Source organism: Lissotriton helveticus, chromosome 2_1, assembly GCF_964261635.1.
Source record: "Lissotriton helveticus chromosome 2_1, aLisHel1.1, whole genome shotgun sequence".
Taxonomy (NCBI): Eukaryota; Metazoa; Chordata; class Amphibia; order Caudata; family Salamandridae; genus Lissotriton; species Lissotriton helveticus.
The window spans coordinates 1173447047-1173466739 of record NC_136059.1 but is presented as its reverse complement, the minus strand read 5'-3'; the positions used below and the strand labels follow the sequence as shown (position 1 = coordinate 1173466739).

The window sequence follows — 19693 nt, the reverse complement described above, 5'->3', positions numbered from 1 at the left end:
CATCAGTCACCATCATCAGGATGACCTCTGGCCTCTCATGGTGGGGTTTGAGGCGATTGGCATGCAGCACCCGTAGGGGCTGTCGAGGGGTCTTAAGATCCACCACATCGGTGGCCTTACCCTTCTTTTCCAACACCTCAAAGGGGCCAGCCCAGCGATCTTGAAGGGCACTTAGTTCTCCAGGTTCCATCACCCACACTTTCTGGCCAGGCTCCAACTCCACCGGGTGAGCATTGTGGTCGTACCATTCCTTCATTACTGCCTGGCTGGCCTCCAAGTTATCAGAAGCTTGCTTCCACAACTTTGCCATTTGGCTCCTGAAGGCCAGCATGTAGCTCACCACATCCTGAGGAGGCTTTCTGGGAGACTTTTCCCATCCATCCTTCTCCAGGCTGAGAGGTCCACGCACAGGGTGTCCGTACAACAGTTCAAAAGGGCTGAAGCCCACTCCCTTCTGCGGCACCTCTCGGTAGGAGAACAGCAAACAAGGCAGGAGGACGTCCCATTTCCTCCGTAGGCTCTCAGGCAGACTTCTTATCATGCCCTTCAGGGTCTTATTGAACCTCTCTACCAGTCCATTCGACTGGGGGTGATAAGGAGTGGTGAACCGGTAAGTCACTCCACACTCCTTCCACATCGCCCGCATGTAAGCTGACATAAAGTTGGTCCCCCTGTCGGACACAACTTCCTTGGGGAATCCCACTCAGGTAAAGATCCCCATCAGGGCCCTAGCCACCACAGGTGCAGTGACAGTCCTCAGAGGAATGGCCTCTGGATACCGTGTGGCATGATCCACCAGAACCACGATAAACCTGTGACCAGCTGTTGTTGGTGGATCCAATGGCCCTACAATGTCGATGCCCACCCTTTCAAAGGGGGTGCTAACGACTGGAAGTGGTTCCAGGGGAGCTTTCAGCTTTACCCCTGTTTTCCCACTGGCCTGGCAGGATACACATGTCCGACAGTAAGTGTTGGACGCCACTTTCATCTGAGGCCAATAAAATTGGAGGACAAGCCGAGCAAAGGTCTTGTCCTGACCTAAGTGTCCTGCCAAGGGTATAGCATGAGCCAATTCCAGCAGAAAGGCTCGGTATTGTTGCGGGACTACCAAGGCCCTTGATGAGCCAGGTAAGGGTACCTTGGGTTCACTGTAGAGGAGTCCATCCTCCCAGTAAATATGGTAGTGTCCCGTAACATCACCTGCTGCCTGGGCTTCAGCCTGACGCCTCAGTCCCTCAAGGGTAGGGCACTCCCTCTGCCCCTTACAGAATTCCTCTCTGGTAGGTCCTCCCTCCACATGCCACTCAGCAGGGATGGGTAAATCCTCCAGAGAGTCTACTTCCCCCTCCACAGACTCCTGGTCCACCACTGCAGGTGGCCGATCCGTCACATGGGGTGCGGAAGCCGAAGCAGGCTCTTCCTGTCTTCGGATCTGTCCCTTTTTGGCAGCGGGGTTGGGCCATTGTTCCAGGCTCCAACCCAGGTGAACTCCCTCTCCGGGCAGTCGCAGACCGTGTGCTCACACAGGCCCAGTCAGGTGTACCCAGTATCGCAGAGTGCGTCCGGTATTCCACCTCTCTCCAAGTGTTGTGCTCCATGTCATTTCCCAGCAGACAATCAACTGGCACGGCAGGGCTTACGGCAACTCGAAGTGAACCTGCAACCCCTTCCCACTCAAAGGGAACCTCAGCCACGGGATAGTGGCCCATTCTGCCGTCAGCCATCGTGGCGGGGTGGAGTACATTGGGAATCACCTGCTCTGGCCATTGATGGTGACCCATTGCCCATACTTAACAGTATTTGGGGGCACCTGGATCTTTGGGACCATCTCCCGTTCTCCCAGGGACACTAAGGTGACACCCGCCCACTCACCCCCCTTATCTAAGGGCAACTCCTCCCCGAGCGCTACACTAGCTACTCCCGGTGGTTTTCCTCCGGTGGGAGGGGGTGGTCTCTTTGGGCATCTGACATCTCCCTTATAATGTCCAACACCACCACACTCAAAACAGTGGAGAACCCTTGGCTGCTGGCTTTGGCCAGGATTAGGGTTTCTGGGCGGGTTTGCCTTAGGAGTGAAACCTGTTCCCTTTCCTTGGAAATTGTTTTGGGGACCTTTAGTGAACTCCCTCTTTTTATCTCCCCCCTCCTTCTTCTGGGGGGCGCCCTGTCCGGCCTTTTGGGAATCCCCTCCAGTCCCCTTTGAGGACACCCGGGTACTTGCCCAGATGTCCGCCTCCTCTGCAAGCTTCCGGGGATTGGTCAGCTTGCTGTCCACCAGGTGTTGGCGCAGCTTGGGAAAACATTTCTCGAGGAGGTGCTCTTTCAAAAATAGATCATACAACCCCTCATAATCCTTCACCTCACTGCCCTTTACCCAGCCCTCTAATGCCTTTCTTGCATAATCAAGGAAGTCCACCCAGTTCTGGGTGCTTAACTTGTGGCTCCCCCTGAACTTCTGGCGATACCTTTTTGGGGTAAGCCCAAACTTCCTTACTAATGCTAGCTTCATGGTGGGGTAGTTGGTTTGCTCCCCTGGTTCCAGGGCCAGCAAGGTGTCCCGACCAGTAGGAGGCATGTACTTATACAAACCACCCCCCCAGTGCTTCTCCTGCACCCCATGGGCTCTTTAGGAGACCTCATAGGCAGCCAACCACTTGGCTATGTCATCCCCCTGACTAAAGCTAGCAATAAGGTCTTTTGGCAAATAGGGTCTGGACTCCCTGGCTGTTTCTTTGGATTCGCTGCCACCATTTATTACAGGAGAGGGCCCCCGTTGCAGGGCCTGGAGTTCCAACTCTTTCAACCTGAACTCATGAACCATCCTCTTCTCTTCCTTCTCCTGCTCCAGCTTAGCCAACTCCCATTTTAATTGCCTCTTTTCCCTCCTGTCAGCGAGCTCTGCTTCAGTTAAGCTTCCCCCAGAGGCGCTACTGCCCTTCCTGGAGTAGGACACTGGTCCTGGGAGTAGGTTTTCCCCCTCAGAGGGGAATAATCCATCTATCTCCACAACCATGTCCCGGTCTGCCCCTTCATCCTCCTCCTTCCCTTCTTTGTGTGCCTCCACCCAAGCCCTGAGACTGGTCTGGAGTTCCCCCTTCTTGGCACCATGCTTAAAAAATACCCCCATTTTCTGGCAGAAATCTTTCAGCTGAGCCACAGAATAGGTATCTAGGTTTTCTAGTGCAAACTCCATTTTACAACAGGAAATACCAAGTTATACACACCAGGAAATTAGAGTTGCAAGGGCAACCTAAAGCCACCTCCACCCCACCACCAGGAACAAATTTTGAAAAACAAAAGGACAAATTAGGAGGGCCGCTAGGAGAAAACTCCTGGTGTAGTCTAGTGAATTACGCTCAATTACTACTGAGTAGTTGCAACCACAGTCAGGATCCCACCGCTAGACACCAACTTGTTGGAACCTGGTATGACAGGTCACCTAGGGTAGCCTGGCCTAGGGTAAGACAATATTAACAGAGGCACATGTGTAAAGGTTGCAAGCCACCCAGCAGTAACATCAAGCAATTCCACTCAAAAATGACGCTACACCAATCTTTGTGTAAAAATACGAGCTGTTTTATAAAAGTTCTTTTAGTTTCTTTGTTCTTCAAACTTTTACAGTCAAATACATTTAAGTTCTCTTAACCTCATCACTTTATCACATATAGGAGGTAGACATCTACATTTTTCAACAGATCATGTGCAATATTACTGTATTTCAATTAACTCTTTTCAAATCCTCTTCAGAAATTAAGCCCTTGTCAGTTAACTACAATCTTTTCACAGACAATCTATCTCCAGGAATCAGATTGGCTTTTTCCGGCACAGGATATCAATTTCTTAAGCAACCCCACCCTTTTTCAGTTCAAGCGGACATTGGTTTCAGGCACCAGGGGCTGTGAAAGAGTATACAAATTAACTGGCTTAGGCCTCTGCCACCTTCAAGCCCTCTAGAGTACAGGAGGAATATAGACTGTCTTAATTGGCTTATCAGGGCACTGCTACCTAGCAGTTCCTCTATCCCCTGCCGTGGGTGGAAACCAACCAGCGCTGCACCATTCCCTGTTTATGAGGCCAGTCAGATTGAAGTACAGCCCAGTCCTCCTCTGCCTCCCCTCAGGCTTCCAAGCTTACTTGATGGTGAAAACTCGAATATCTGGCCACCAGTCGCACCCCTTCACTTGAAGTACGCTCCCCGCCGAAAGCCGGGCCTCCCCGCTCCCTCTCTCTCCTCAGGGAAGCAGGGGCCCTCCTTGATGTGACTCACGGCGCTGGCGGGATATCAGTTGCTCAACGGAGCTGCTCCCCTAGGATCTCCTCTCAGGCTGCTGACGATGTATTCTCCGCGAAGGCGCTATCGCGCATGCGCGGGAAGAAAGCGGACCGGCCACAGAGTCTGCTCTGCCCGCCTGACGCTGGCAGTGGCTCCACAGCGGGCCTGATCGGTCCTAGGCCCCTCCTGCCAAGGACAACTGGATCAGCCGAGAGTATGCGCAGTGGCGCCGGATACTGCTCAACCAGCCCCCTTTTCTCCTTCATTCAGCGGCGCTGCCACAACAGCGCTATCGAAGCCCCAGGGGTCCCGCTCACGGCGGAATCAGGGAGAACTAGGCAGCCACTAGAAACCCTGACAACCCACTCCTCTTCCTCACGAGTGGGGGGGGTTTGTTTACAGGCTGCACGTCCAGACACCGGTAAGGGGCCTCGGCGTCACGGGGGCAGGAGCCTGCTTCAGCACCATAGAGAGGGGGGTTAGAGGTGGAATCCCTCACGTTTGAGCCCCCAAAACTCTATTCTCAGCAGAAACCCACTAACCCTCCATACTGGACAGGAGCAGGTGAAAGGGGGGGGGACTCCTCGTTCCGTTCCCACAGCAGGGATCTCTGCAGCTCCACAGTCCACTGGGATTAACCCCTTCACCTGTCTTGAGGCAACTCTCTGTCCAGGGTCCGCAGGACGGGACTAACTTGGTTAGGTCAACAGGAATGGGGGGTTGGTGAACACAGTCAGGAGGCAGTCCTTGTGGAGCAGTCCACCCTATGAGTACCCTACCCCTTCCAGACCTCAGCCTTCACTCTAGCTGTTCCTCTCTGGCAAGACAAAATGGCTGACCAGCATTCCGCCTTATATAGGCTGACCCTCAGAGGTCCAGAAGGGACCAGAAGGTTCTGGAATGCCCTGCTCTATCCTATGGGACAGGTTCTGGGTGTGACAGTTATGTCAGTTGGTAGCCACCATTTTGTGACTCCTAGTGAATTCCTGTCAGGAAAGGCCTCTAGGCCTGAGGTGAAAAATTATGAGGGTGAAAAAGCACCTATCCCCTAGACCAACACCTTGAAAAAGCTAGTGGACACAAATATTAATAGAGGCAAGAGGGGCAAAAAGGGGACAAAATAAATAATAAATTGGAGGGACTACGCAAAAAGCCAGACAGGTCTAACACAGTGAGAGTGAAAAATTAAGGTTAAAACTACCTCCGGGGTACCAAATTATTTATTATGTGGTCTAAGGGTAGTGTTAAACGCAAGTTCTTTGGACATGAGTGAGAGATTGTGATCTCACACGTCTCTTAAAGGGTGTTTAATAGTCTACATGTTTCAGCCAATGAATTTTGCAATTGATTGGCTTTCTTCAGGATCTGTGGTTCAGAGTAAATATAGCCCTGAACCTACGTGAACTATGCATACACGCTAAGGTGTGCATAGGTGTTTAGGATGCATAACTTACCCTGAACCGCTTTGGTTCTATGGCCCAAAGGATGACAAAATTGCTTTTAGATGGCTTGTGATTTTCCACTGTCCTTGAGAGGTAAAGGTTAATTCACCAGAGGGGCTCATCCCAACTAATCAAAAAGCCTCATCCATGCGTCAATGTGCACCGCTCATTACCGTAGGAAGGATGATGTAGTCTTTCGAGCCTCCCGGGAACACTGCTTCACCGAGATCCCGGAAGAGACAAATGAGTAGGTAAGTATGCAGGCGGCTGACCTTGATGCAGTGAGTAACTAAAGCAGAATACCACTCACTTGAGATGCCACATGACAGGTGCAACCTGTGTTAAAACCATTTTTCCCCTTTTTTTTTACCCTTACTACCATGTACCATCATACTAACAATAGGCACCGCCTCCCACCGGGAACTATGGGCCAGATGTAGGTAGCGAAATACCGGTCGGTAACGGCCGAATTCGGCCGTTACCGACCGGTATTTGGCTACCGAGATGTAGGGGGTCGGAAACAGGGCAAATCGGTAATTTTACCGATTCGGTAAATATACCGGTCGGTAAATTTACCGACCGGTATATTTACAGAATCGGTAAAATCGAGATGTAGGTGGGACTCTTCTGAGTCCCACAAGGCCTACAAAATCGGTATTTTACCATCAAATTCAATTTGATGGTAAAATACCGATTGAGGTGTGCATGCACATGTGTGCATGCACACCTGTGCCATATGACAGGCAGACCTGCCCTTAGGGCAGGTATGCCTGCCACATGGCCCCCGAACCATTTTTGGGGGTGCTAGAGGGTGTCAAAGTGACACCCCCTGCACCCTTGTCAAATTCGGTATTTACCGATTCGGTAAATACCGACCGGTAATGCCCCATTTATTCCTATGGGCTTCAAAGCCCATAGGAATGAATGGGGCATTACCGGTCGGTATTTACCGAATCGGTAAATACCGACTTTTAAAGATTCGGTAAATCCACATCTGGATTTACCTACATCTCGGTACTTCATATTTACCGACTCTTAAATACCGAATCGGTAAAATTCGGTATTTAAGAGTCGGTAAATATGATTTACCTACATCTGGCCCTATGTTGTGAAAATGTTTAGGGCCAGATGTAGGTAAATCATATTTACCAACTCTTAAATACCGAATTTTACCGATTCGGTATTTAAGAGTCGGTAAATATGAAGTACCGAGATGTAGGTAAATCCAGATGTGGATTTACCGAATCTTTAAAAGTCGGTATTTACCGATTCGGTAAATACCGACCGGTAATGCCCCATTCATTCCTATGGGCTTTGAAGCCCATAGGAATGAATGGGGCATTACCGGTCGGTATTTACCGAATCGGTAAATACCGAATTTGACAAGGGTGCAGGGGGTGTCACTTTGACACCCTCTAGCACCCCCAAAAATGGTTCGGGAGCCATGTGGCAGGCATACCTGCCCTAAGGGCAGGTCTGCCTGTCATATGGCACAGGTGTGCATGCACACATGTGCATGCACACCTCAATCGGTATTTTACCATCAAATTGAATTTGATGGTAAAATACCGATTTTGTAGGCCTTGTGGGACTCAGAAGAGTCCCACCTACATCTTGATTTTACCGATTCTGTAAATATACCGGTCGGTAAATTTACCGACCGGTATATTTACCGAATCGGTAAAATTACCGATTTGCCCTGTTTCCGACCCCCTACATCTCGGTAGCCAAATACCGGTCGGTAACGGCCGAATTCGGCCGTTACCGACCGGTATTTCGCTACCTACATCTGGCCCTTAGTGCATTAAGTAGGTTGTACTTAAAAACCATTTGCTGACACTTGGATTTTATTCTGACAGTCTGTTATAATATCCTTATGCACCTTCTTTGACTCACCCTGCCTTATTAATTGACGTGCTGGGGCATCTTAACCTACATACAGGTCCACTGAAAGCCACTTTTGAAGGACAAAATGTATTGCTGCTATTTTGTTATTATGTTAAAATGATGAATATTGTTTTAGATTTGTTGACCTTTGTAGTCATTTCACATTGCAGATACACATTTCAGCATCACATACCAGCAGAAGATGTTCCTTACAGGTGTTGTTTCATTATGTTGCTTGCTAAAAAACAGTTAAAAAGTAAAACAGCTCTACACCAACCAGCTACTTAAATATTAAGCCTTTATTTGTACAAGGAAATGCAGCAACTCTGCTATAATTCTGAACTCCTTAATCACCGTCATAAAAAGGTGCAAGTGAATCCAGGGAAAAAACAATGTGAAACTTTCTTTTCTGCCTACTGTTAAAGGTTGATTGCGTAACGTGCGTTGTGAAAAGATGCATTGCGGGAACATTATTTTGGCTTGGCTTAGGCAACAGAAGCTCCCTTCGCTAGACTCCCTACTTGCTTTCTCCAGAACTGTTAGTATAAACTTTGCTGTACATGCAGAAAAGTGTCGACTACACCAAGATGCAAAAATTGTAGTAAAGTCTTACTTGTGTGAGTCATGTTAAGGAAGAGTTGCAGTCATTTTGTCAGAAAATAAAGGTCCTCATTTCTCTGTATCAAAGCTGGTGAAATCTGGTTCCCATATACCTGGGAGGTTTGAAGTTTTATGTTCTGCTGAGTAGAAAATTTAGAAAGCAATACATCAAGTTATTTTACAGTATGTATCATAAAAAAACATAAACTTACAGCACACTCTTCATTTCAAGTTTGTATTCATCTCTCTTTTGATTAATGATGTTTTTTCTATTTTCTCTTTTAGAACCAGAAATGGAACCATGCCTAGGTCTGATTCTCAGAACGTTCTGTCCTGTAATGAAGACTGCTTCTACAGTCAACCAGAAATTTTGGTTTAGCCTTGGTGTGTACTTGCAATGGTGTAACAGTGGGGCTCTGTTTGATGCTTGGAGAGTGTGGGGAGAGTACACCTTTATTAAGTTCTCTTTTGTAACATTACCTGAGAACACCCTTCATGCAAAGAGATGCAATTTCTGTTTGGTGCAGAGAATACCAGTCCATATTCATCCTTTTTTTATCTGCATTGAACTCTCATTTGTTACCCAAATCAGAATTCAACTGCAACATTGATCTGCATAAAGTGTAACTCCCCTACTTTCTAGTACATCTACCAATTGAACTGGCATGCTGAGCTGCTGTGTCAAGTTTGCTATGTCATGACTGGAACACATCTCTTGTCTGAAGAGTACACCTCTGAGAGACACCCTATTAATTTCCGCACCAGAAATCTAAGGGTCTGATTTAGAGTTTTGTGGGACATGTTGCTCCATCACAAACGTGAAGTCTGTTCCATCATCTGATTTATTATAAGTTCTTTATAACATATTGTATGTGTAATAAGACAGAAGGGGCTATCCCGTCATGCTTTTGATGGGATACCCATCTGTAGAGGATGTAGCCTTATGGCTAGAGCAGATGATCTTGAAGCTGGGGAACAGGGTTCAATACCTGATATCTTCGGGTCTAGTTTGCACTATATAACACTAAAAAAACAGGCCTTATGTTGTGAAATCACATCCATGGAAAGAGGAGCATTAAAACCTGTAGAAATTGTACACAAATTTCAAGAGGTAATTGTTCATTTCAATGGCACAGACATCTAGTTGCAACCTACAGCTCGCACAATTGCAAACTCGGCACCATATTAAGTAAAGGTTTGGAATGGTGCAAATCAGGGAGTACACATATTTTAACCATTTTTCCCACTTGAAAAATAAAGAATGCAGGAAGCAAGATCTGCACCCAACTAAACATGTGCAATAATAGGACAGAAAAAGGAGAAATATGAGTTCACACTTTTTGCTATGTTTAAAATAGGAAATAGAGTGAATTAGTGTTTTTTTCAGATGTGTGATATTAAATCAGTCCAGTTTCTTTCTGCCTGAGCAGTAAAATAGTGCATAACCATTATACCACATTTTTACTCTGGTGACATCCGAACCAGCACTTCTTTGTTAACCACATAAAATGATTCACAAAATTACTAATAAGGGATGTTTTGATACAACAGCATTTATATTTTTATATGCACTTTTTTTGTTTTGCCCAGAGGGCCAATATCTTCATACTCTATGAACTTGTGCAAATCTGATTTATCCACTCTTATTTCAAAAACAACAAAACTGTGCAAAATGGAATTGCTTTGTTACAAATTTTAAGTAGAAAGCAACCTGGTGACACAAGTTCGGCCTTTCATTTTCTTTGAGTTCAAAACAATGAGTTGCATTAATGTGGAATTATTACCATGTATTGTCTAGAATGCTACAACAGTGCAATAGGATGCAGAAGCGAAATGGCAACCATTACATGACCCATGAGAGTCAGAGAAAAGCTATGTGTATTGAGACTATTACCTGTGAATAATCGTTTGTTATCAGCAGACACATTGCACTGTCTTTGCTCAGTATGTCCTTTGCACTACCAGGCAAGGTGGGACATGTGTAGATAAATGCAACACTTAAGCCTTTGAGCTTTAACTGTGATTTTCTGTTTTTCTGCAAGTCATTGAGATGTTATCAGGCCAGTTTGCTGACAGTGTAGACACTCCTGTAGTCACACTTTTCTTTGAAGCCTACTCAACCTGTAAGGCATTTCTTCTAGAAACCATCCCCAATCTCCAGGAGGTAAGTTGGGAAAGTGGGAAAAGAACAGAGCGCAGTGGATGAAGGTTGAGAGCTGTTACGTTTTGTGAGATGACTGATGCATACACATTGACTGCCCCTCCCTCTACCTTTGCATATGTACTTCATTTGATGAAATACAAAAAAAGGAAATTCATTCTCTTGACCCACATTTGTGATCTCCATTATTGTAGATGACTAAAATGTGTAAAAACCTTTATTGTACCAGACCAAGTATCAAGAGAATATCAGTTTAGCTATATCAAACAAAATCAAAGCTAAACCATGTTATAATACTAAAGTATTAAGCAACACTTTTAAGTCTAGTAAGCATTTTTGAAAAACGAAAGTGACATAGAGAGATTCTATGGCAATTTAATAAAATCAGTGTTACAGTAGTCTCTTTTTTATGTCTACCACAGCCTGTACATGAAGAGGAGTCAGAGAGGACATTGGGATAAAATGATGGCACTGCTGAAAAGTGGTAGTGAGGGTTAATGGCAGGAGTTGTAATGAGGAGCTTCGGGGAAGAGATGACTTAAGTAGGGGAGTAGAAATTGTTAAAAACAGCTGAGAGACGTGGTGGGGTGGCAGGGGAAATACATTCAAAGAATGGATGAGAGGGAGAAAACAGAGAGGGTGGGTGGGGACCCTCATCCAAGTAAAACAAGAGAGGGTTGTGAGGGGTGCAGCATAGGAAGGTATGGCGGTGAACAAAAGGATCTATGCATTTTTAACAAAGGAATAGGAGGCAAATACTCTGATATTACATTCATTAATTATGATAAATATAACAACTTGGGACTATAATTTATTTGAAATATTTGTGGAAACAAATTCTTGGATAACATTTCAGTTTTGTCTTGTAGATTATGCTGCCAGTAAAAACAAACCACTGCCTTTGCATGGCAGAATCACCTCCTAGGTAACAGATGTCTAGTGCAGCTGCCTCTCCAGGGAACCCCCACCTTCCACATGTGGCTCATGTTTTCTTAGTAGTTAATGTCTAGTGTGTGGAACTGAAAACCTGCTGTGATTGATCTTAACAGGTCTGGGGACAGGTCATCACCACTCTGGGACATTTGGCCTCCGTCCTGCAAGAGGAGCAACTTGATAAGGAGCTTCCATGGTTGGTCAATGAGGTTAAAAGGCTCCAGCCCCTACTGCCTGCTGATATGGCATTTCGTTTACTCACGGTGAGTGTGACCTCTATTTGCTGTCCATGCTTGTCACTTCAACCAATCCCAAGTGATCCACTCATAATATACACCGTATCCCATAGTGAGTGATTAGCTGCAATGAAACAATACATTATTGAGAAATGAGGGCTGAATACAGAACTAAAGGGTTTCATTGGTGAGTCCGTTACATCACAGTTAGAGTCTGAGATGGTTCAGGCCTCCATCATGTGACCATTAGGCCATCACATTGGTATTCCACACCTGACAGTACCAATGTTGCCGGTATCATTAATTTGAGATGTAGGAAAAATGCATGATTCCAAGCTTGCCCCTTAGGTACCCGTGAGAAATAGAAATACTATACAATTCAGACTGTAGTACCCCACTATTTGACACATTCAAGTATGGTAGTTTCTTAAGCACTGAGCTGGTGTATTGTTTGGGGAGATTAAGGGATTAGGGGGAATATAGTTTTCGAGCATTCAGTCTAAATACTGAACCAAATACATTTTGATTTGTACACAATACGTGAAGGCAGCCTGAGAAGCAAAACTTACATTTTTATTTGTTACATATGAAATTGGGATGGATAAAAAATAAATATGAACCAAACAGTGGTGTTGAAATTTAAATAAACATCAGCATTGCAGTATTTTTCTCCACCTGTTGTTATGATACTGAGTAAGTAAAATGTGGTTATGGAAGTGAAATCAAGCATACTGACGCTCCATATTGGTGCGTTAATCACAACAAAACAGCAAATCTTCAGACACTAGAGGCCTGAGATAGGTCCTGAGCAGTTGGTAGGCTTACTGAAGCCTCAGTGAGCTCTTGAAATTATGCTGTTTTAATTGTGCATCCAGCAAGATCATTACAGCAGCATTTAACCCTTGTTGTTGATTTTATGAATAGCTTGGATCTGCGACCAATTTGATTAAATCACATGTTATGAACCTGACACTAAAGTACATAAAAAGTGCCACTTTTTGCCCCAGGGCCATATTTAAGTAAGGTAGATAACTTTCCGTATTTAAGTGTCGTATTAGCTGGCAACCATTAGTTAAAAAGAACGTATGTTCCTTTATGAGAGTCTGTGCAGGTGTTAATGAATTCTCCTCCTGTTTGTTCCACAAACCTCTGAAAATTCTGCAGGATATATACAAAGGCAAATGCATACCAATTGCAACTTTTGGCAGTGAAATATGGGGTAATCCATACTAATAGGATGTATGACATTACAACGCATGCTTTTACCACACATGCCTTTACAACACGGTTTTTACAACGCATGCCTTTACAATGCATAGCTCTTTGGGGTGCTGGATAGTGAATAGGTTAATTTACTATTCCAACTCCAGTCCCCGTGGACACTAGGGAAGGTGTTGGATAGTAAATTAAATCTATTCCCTATCCTAGAGCGCCCCCCCAGGCAATGCGTTGTAATGGTTTGCGTTGTAAAAGATGCGTCGTAAAGGCACTGCGTGGTAAAAGTTGCGTTGTAAAGGATGTTTCCCATACTAATATTATAAAGAGAAAGCCCAAACTTTTGAGGCGGGTAATCTCAGTAACCACAGCACCAATCACAACACCCAATACAGCGTTGGAAAGGGCATTTGCAGCAGAAGGACATAGGCTATGCAGACGGATTAAGAAATGTATAAACAAAATTGCAAAAAACTACATCATCCAGAAGGCCGAGGGCCAAAATAACATCAAACAGGAAATGATGTAATAATGTGACTCACTATATTGAGACTGAGAGTCTGGAGCCAAATTGATCGTGAACAAGGGATATGCTATCCAGAAACGCGTAGATTTGTGCCTGCCTGCTTGAGAAACTCCATGCTGTGAGGATTAAATAAAAAAGCACATAAGTGAAGACAAACGCGAGTTTGTCACATTTTTCTCCCAGCTGGGGGAATTGGTTGTGGATTTAAATGCGGAGTGGTTCTGCCGTGGGGATTTACGAACCGGCGAGAGAGCGCAGCACATTCTGGCGAAAAGGAACCGAGGGGTATCAATATATATCCATATCCATACTAATATTATAAAGAGAGAGCCCAAACCTTTGTGGCGGGTAATCTCAGTAACCACAGCACCAATCACAACACCCAATACAGCGTTGGAAAGGGCAGTTGCAGCAGAAGGACATAGGCTATGCAGACGGATTAAGAAATGTATAAACAAAATTGCAAAAAACGACATCATCCAGAAGGCCGAGGGCCAAAATAACATCAAACAGGAAATGATGTAATAATGTGACTCACTATATAGAGACTGAGAGCCTGGAGCCAAATTGATCGTGAACAAGGGATATGCTATCCCAAAACGCGTAGATTTGTGCCTGCTTGCTTGAGAAACTCCATGCTGTGAGGATTAAATAAAAAAGCACATAAGTGAAGACAAACGCGAATTTGTTCCGTTTTCTCCCAGCTGGGGGAATTGGTTGTGGTTCTGCCGCGGGGATTTACGAACCGGTGAGAGAGCGCTGCAAATTCTGGTGAAAAGGAACTGAGGGGTATCAATATATATATTGGGAAGGGAAGCAAGCGTGGGCTGTGGCGGCTCAACGGGGCTGCGAGCGTGAAGGGCAGGGACTCCATTGACCAGGAGTCCCTGCGAGGCCAATTGGAGACACCTGGCCCGCTCTCCCTGGAAGCCACGCCCCCAGCGCACACGTTCATAATCTGACTCATACCCGCGCACGCGGGATGCGCGCGGCACGAAGCGCGGTGCGAAGCCCGGGCAAAGGGCGGGCCGTTTGTGGCCGATAGAGGCCGAGAGAGACCGGACCGGGCCACCCCTCTTGGCTTTCAACTCCGTAATATCCATCTTTGCCCTGTTCTTATCAGCCCATCGTTGGAATTAAGGAACAATGTCCATGCGCGAAAGCAGAAGCAGGGCAGCTAAAGGGAAGCAGTTAAATGGGACCCTCGACGACTTCATAACCAGGACTAATACAGCCATAGATGTGGAGATCAACAAAATGCAGCAGAGAGTTTCTATGGAACTTGATGCAGCTAGAAGATTATCACAGGAGCTGACTATGGCTAAAAAATCATCTCTAGGCCACATTGCTTCTGTCAAAACCCCCCGAGCGTCGGACCTGTCCTGTATCAATCTTGACGCAGGCAGATGTTCATCAGCCATTGGACATAACTTCCCCTTTGCCAGTCCCTAATTTGGGGTTACCCCTCCCTTCTTCCAATCTAAGTCCATCTGTGGGCAGGGCGGATCTGGCAAGGGGGGTACCTATAGAGATAACTACTAAGGGAAAGGGGGTGTGTGGGAGGAATAAAGAGGGTGTTATCCAAAAAAGAAAGCGTAACACTACATCTGCCTACTCCAGAAAGAAGGCTAAAGTAGCAAAGGCCCAGTCCCTTACGGGTGGAAAGTCTACCGTAGGGGGGGGACACCCCTCTACATACCCCTTCATGTTCCCCCAGCTACTGAAACCATTAGTCCGATTGCCGTTGAATCTAGCTTGGTTGCAACAGAAGGGGAGCAAGACTTAGTAATTGAAGGTGAGAACGATGGGGTACCAGTGTGTGTGGTAGAGGGAAGAGATGTGGAATTCTTGAAGATTGTTTGGGAAACGTTAAAAAAACTCCTAATCCCTCTGGAAGTTAGACTATCGCGCATAGAAACCCAGCTCCTAGAGGCAGAAAAGAGTATTCTAACCTTAGCAACCCTCAGTATAGCTGAAAACAAATCTAACAGCACACCTGGTGCAAATCATACTACACTAGCACCCGCAGTTATCCCATCCACAACTCCTGTGACTAAACCTATACCTAAACCCCGGTCTAAGGCTTTCGAAAACAGAGTTAATAACACAGTAGCGCAGGCATTTAAACAGTTGCCTGTACAATCAGTATCAGCTCCAAAAGATACGGCAGCCCTGAGGGTTAAAGAATCTAAGACACACCAGCATAACCTACAGGGGGTGAAAATTAGAGAGAAACAGCGTGTGGGCTTCCTAGATCTTCCCCCAGATGTAAGGCCATATTTAGTGGTGCTAACAGGAGTTCCGGAAATTGCCTATCACCAACAGGAAAACTTTGGGTCATTGAGAAATAAGGTAACACATTGGCTGAATGAAAACAGGCCGTCACCCAATCATCTGAGAAGTAAAATTCTTATGGTGCGAAGGGTACCATGGATAGGTACTACACACAAATCTATCCCAGGTGATTGTATTATGGTCTCATTCGAAGACCCTAATACAGTACACCATCTATGCTCATGGAACAACCATGGAGGGAACTCGCCTATTGAAGTTAGACCTCTTACTTACTTTTATCCCCTGCAAATAGGCTCTAACTACGGGGGGAATTGGGCATCGGCGAGAAACTATCCTCGGGGTGGGACTGTAGACGGTTGGCAGGGCGGCCAAGGCTGGTGGAAGGGGGCACCCACCTATAACAGATTTGGCTGCCTTGAGGAAGTAGATTGACTTACCCGAAGGGTAGCTCGCACTACTTGTTCAGATAACACATTCTCTATATCCTGCTCTACTCCCATGCTAATTGCATGTATCCCTGAAAATAGCAATCCACCGACTAGTATGGTTTTGACCACAGGGGGGGGGGGGAGCCAATTATCTAAATACTGATACAGTCACCCAGCTCTCCAACGATAAGATTGGCCATGCAGTCCCAGTTGAACACGGTGCGAAGGGAAATCCCTTTCAAAGGGAGACGTATGAAACATGTAGGTTGCCTCACGATGGGCTGTCTTCCCCGGAGCCTCCCTTATCGGATGTAGCCACCCGTGGTGAAGGATCTCCTGGCAGCAGCCCCAACCCGCTGTTGCCGTTGGCTATGGGGGGGAAGTTCTATCTTTGACCCCGGTTGAGGCCCCTAGCACCCTCTCTGACCCTCTTACGAGTGATTGTGTGCTGGGTCTGGAGGGAGTTGGTGGCGAAGCACTGAAGGTGCTTAGTTGGACCATAGCCGGCCTTGCACGGAATATTGACATACCCAAATGCAATTCATTTGTTGAATCCTTCGGGATTTGCCTATTCCAGGAAACCTGGTGCTTGGAACCACGTCACAAGGTAGGCTTCACCACCTACTTTGTGCCTGCGGTACAATCACCCGGAGGGAAGGGCCGCCCCTCTGGCGGCCTACTAATTTGGGCAAGCATTTTGTTGGGTCTCTCTATTAGGCCTATTGCTACTAAATCGCCTGACCTACAGAGAATCTCAGTTAGAGGGCCACGTGGGGGGAGGAAGCTTGAAATTTTTAACATCTATGTTAGAGGAACAAGGGGCGGGTCCTCTACATTTTCTCTTACGGGCATTGAGGAGTGCCTTAGTTCTTGTGGTCCTGACTCCCTTGTCATATTAGCCGAGGACTTCAATTGCACATTTGAACCCCTGGCTAAGGAGGATATATTGGGCACTAGGGAGGATGATGCCAGGAGAGGCATTCCCTCTCTCACATTGGCCCCCATCAGAAGCTGGTCACAAAATGCCATTGACCTTAATGCTCTCTGTCTGGAGCATGGCCTCAGGGCAACCAATGGTAGATCGAACTCCGATCCCACCGGAGCACATACGTTTAATAGAGTGGGTCATTCTTCGCGAATTGACTTCATTCTCTTAAACTACAGTCTTTGGGCCCACCTGATAGATATGAAGGTCTTACAGTCTTCTGTTAGTGATCATAACCCTCTATTTCTGTCCCTGTCCTCTCTGTGGACGGGCGTGACCCCAGCCCAAACTCCACATGTGTGGAAATCAACGCATGAAGTAATCCCCACTAATTGCGGCAGGCGTCTAAAATGGAATACCATTGCGGCAAACGAGGATAAGATCCTGGGTGTCAAATCCATAATGTCTAATACCGCGTTGCGTTTAGACTCCTTTGGAAGCAACATGCTTGAGGTTCCAAATTTGTTTGCCGAAACAACAAACGCGTTAGGCGAATTGTTTACGGCTCACTCTACGGGTTCAAGGGGCAACGCAAGAGGTAGACCCATGGGCAATGTGGGCTGGTTCTCTCCTGCCTGCCGTGTTTTTAAAAGGGAATTAATTAAGGCAGTGAAAGCAAAGGATGGGGCCCAGATTAGCCTCGCTAGGCGCAACTATAGGAAGACTATATCGAAGGCAAGGGCCGAGCATGAGAATCAGTTTTGGCACGATTTGAAGGCGGCCAGCTCAAGGAAGGACTCCAAGGGTTTTTGGGACCTAATAAGAACTAGGGACAAACCTGCGGACTCTCTTATAACATGCAACATAACTGAGAAAGTGTGGTTTGATCACTTTTCCAAGCTTTATGCAATGGGTGCGGGCCCCGAGGCTACCCCGATGGAACAGTATCCCCTGGTTCGCATAGAGCCCAGTGAGGAATTCCTATTTACACCTAAGGAAGTAGAATGGGCGATTAAATGCCTTGTCCCTAACAAGGCAGCGGGCCCGGACGGCCTTCCGGGGGACCTGCTCCGTGTCAACCCAGTTGAGTGGGGGAGACTTATTGCCTCCTTGATGAATGCTGGCTTGGCTGGTGCGGCTCAACCGGACTCATGGAAGGGCGCAGAGGTCGTCCCGATTTTTAAGAAGGGGAGTCGGGATGACCCTGCTAATTATCGTCCCATAAGCCTCCTGGATTCCACGCAGAAGGTGGCAGGCAAAGTGGTTCTGGGAAGGGTCTTGCAGTGGATCGAGGAGAACCATATCCTTTCAGACTTTCAGGCCGGCTTTAGAACTGGCATGGGGACGATCGAGCAAGCATTTCGGCTGATGATGCTTTTTTGGAAAGTGTTTGTACTTGACAAAGGCAGTTTGTACCTTGCATTTATAGATCTAAGGACTGCCTTTGACCTGGTCCCACGTAACCACCTCTGGAGTGTACTCGATGCATTAGGTATTCCCCCATATTTACTGGACATGCTGATAAGGTTCCATGCAGACAATTTTGCACAGATCAGGTGGGGTAATCAGGGACAAAAAACATCACGAATACCTGTAAATAGAGGTGTCCGCCAGGGTTGTGTGCTAGCCCCCACTCTGTTTTCATTGTATGTCAACGGAGTGGTGGAGCACCTGCTGCAACATCCTGCAGATGCACCATCCCTGGCCGGTAGAAAAATGCCCACCCTCTTATTTGCAGACGATACCCTCCTGATCTCTAAATCACCAGCAGGCCTGCAGAGTCTCCTAAGCAGCTTTAAGACTAAGTTCCTGGTCTTAAACCCCCTGAAGAAGTCAGTTAAACCACCCACCCTAGATTCAGTTGCACTCGAGAGGGTCAAGGAGTTCGATTACCTTGGCATTCGTCTCTGCGACTCAATGAGTTGGAAATCCCACCACCAAAAGATGCTGCTGACCCACAAGAGGGTGGTGGGGGCCCTCTTTAAGGAACAACGTGCCTCTTCCCTCAAACCAATTGCACCGGTTCTTGATATATATAGGGCACGAGGTGTCAGTGCAGCTCTTTATGGGGCAGAACTATGGGGTGTGCAGAACGTGGACCAGCTGACCCGCTCCGTAAGTAAATTCCATAAGGACCTAATGGGCCTCCCTTATAGCACTCCAACTCTCCCTCTTCTTCTAGACATGGGCACCCGCCCCATTAGTGACCAGGCGAGGTTGCGCCCACTACTTTTGTGGGCACGTGTTTGGAGAGTCCCTGAAATGTCCAGCTATGCAGATTGTCTAAAAGAGATCCTCCTACAGCCTGGATGGGCAAAGATACAGTGGCTAAAGAAAGTCAAGCGCCTCCTTATAGACCTGGGCCTTGAAGATGCTTGGATTACTAGATCTGCCCCGCCTAAGTCAATTCTGAAGAAACTATTCTGGAGTTGGGTGATCGACGGCAGAAATAGTAATGCTAATTTGTGAAAGTCAACGGTGGAATTTCTTTTGGTTAAGGAGGTGCATTTCTGCGAACCGTACTTGGACACTATCCTAGCCACCTGGGACAGGGCTCTATATTTCAAATTTAGGGTAGGCCAACTTCCAGTGGGAAAACTGACTGCCAGTTGGAAGGTCCTGGCGCAGACAACCCCTTTCTGCCCGTGTTGTTTGGACAGATTAGAGTCAGTTTCGCGCTTATTATTCGAATGCCCGGCCTACGCAGTCCCCCGCCGCAGATGGCTGAAGCCTCTTTGTAGAGAACTTGGGACTAGATCCCACAAGGAGGCC

The 19693-nt window shown here is 46.8% G+C and overlaps 1 protein-coding gene across 1 annotated transcript in view; it reads left to right on the top strand.

The window, feature by feature from the left end:
- The first annotated feature begins 5777 nt into the window (after positions 1-5777).
- Positions 5778-19693, top strand: part of LOC144820221 (maestro heat-like repeat-containing protein family member 1) — a 97008-nt gene continuing 83092 nt past the window's right edge. The window contains exons 1-4 of the mRNA XM_078677823.1: positions 5778-5808; positions 8488-8586; positions 10245-10366; positions 11413-11559. Of these exons, the coding sequence (XP_078533949.1) occupies positions 5778-5808; positions 8488-8586; positions 10245-10366; positions 11413-11559 (399 nt within the window). The remainder of the gene's footprint in view (positions 5809-8487; positions 8587-10244; positions 10367-11412; positions 11560-19693) is intronic.